The sequence below is a fragment of the Pygoscelis adeliae genome, unplaced genomic scaffold (genome assembly GCF_000699105.1).
Source record: "Pygoscelis adeliae isolate BGI_AS28 unplaced genomic scaffold, ASM69910v1 Scaffold704, whole genome shotgun sequence".
Taxonomy (NCBI): domain Eukaryota; kingdom Metazoa; phylum Chordata; class Aves; order Sphenisciformes; family Spheniscidae; genus Pygoscelis; species Pygoscelis adeliae.
The window spans coordinates 262,127-262,970 of record NW_008824590.1 but is presented as its reverse complement, the minus strand read 5'-3'; the positions used below and the strand labels follow the sequence as shown (position 1 = coordinate 262,970).

Here is an 844-nt window from a genome sequence, read left to right as displayed (position 1 = left end):
CCCCTCCTTACCTGAAATGAATCTATGACAGCTACAATCATGTTCAGCAGCTCGCCGCTTCGCAGGGTCTCGTCTGGGAACTGGAAGAGTACAAAAGCAAGGCAGGGCTCAGGAAGGGACACGAGGGAGAGGCCAGTCAAAAGCTCCTATCCCCATAGCTGAGGCAAAACTCCTCCTTGGTTCAGGCTCAGACACACGCACACGTTCCTCCTTGCAAGGGGCAGCATCACCCTGCCTGACCCAGCGGCTCTCCGAGGGCTGGATCAGAACCAGCACCACTTCCTAAACGCCCCGGGGGGAAGCGGCTGAGCGGGAAAAGGAGCCAAGAAAGCGCAGGGGGGTTGACAGGCTGTTTTCTGCGCGCAGCCTGGAGCAGGCAGGTTCATTCGCTGCTCGAGCGGGCCAAGGGCTGGCAAGGCAGCGCACCGGCAGGCTGCTGCGTGTGAGTGCCCAGCACATCTGTGAGATGCAGCTGACACCAACCATCCGGGGCAAGCGGAGCTGCGTGAGGAGCAAGGCTGCTTCGATTGCGGGTGGCAGAAGTCAGCCAGACCAGAGTGGTTAAAATTCCCCGTTTTTCCCCTATCCTTGCTAGCTTTGCTCGCCATTCCAGGGCCTCGTGCGTTACGCAGCACTGCAAGGAAATAAAAAAAAAAAAAAAAATCAACACACGGGGCAAAAGGCCAGGAAAACTGGCGGCAGCAAGCTATGGCTGCACCGTTCGGATCTGGCTGTCCAGACAGGCTGCTCCCCCTTTGGGGAGGGAAGCTGTTAAGCCCAAAGGACCAGGGAGGGGATTCCAGCTGCTGCTCTATGCCAGGATCCCCCCCGGAGCCTGCACCAT

The 844-nt window shown here is 58.5% G+C and overlaps 1 protein-coding gene across 1 annotated transcript in view; it reads right to left on the bottom strand.

The window, feature by feature from the left end:
* Positions 1-844, bottom strand: part of INTS3 (integrator complex subunit 3) — a 57,578-nt gene that overhangs the window by 18,948 nt on the left and 37,786 nt on the right. The window contains exon 26 of the mRNA XM_009322224.1: positions 12-80. Coding sequence (XP_009320499.1) covers positions 12-80 — 69 coding nt within the window. The remainder of the gene's footprint in view (positions 1-11; positions 81-844) is intronic.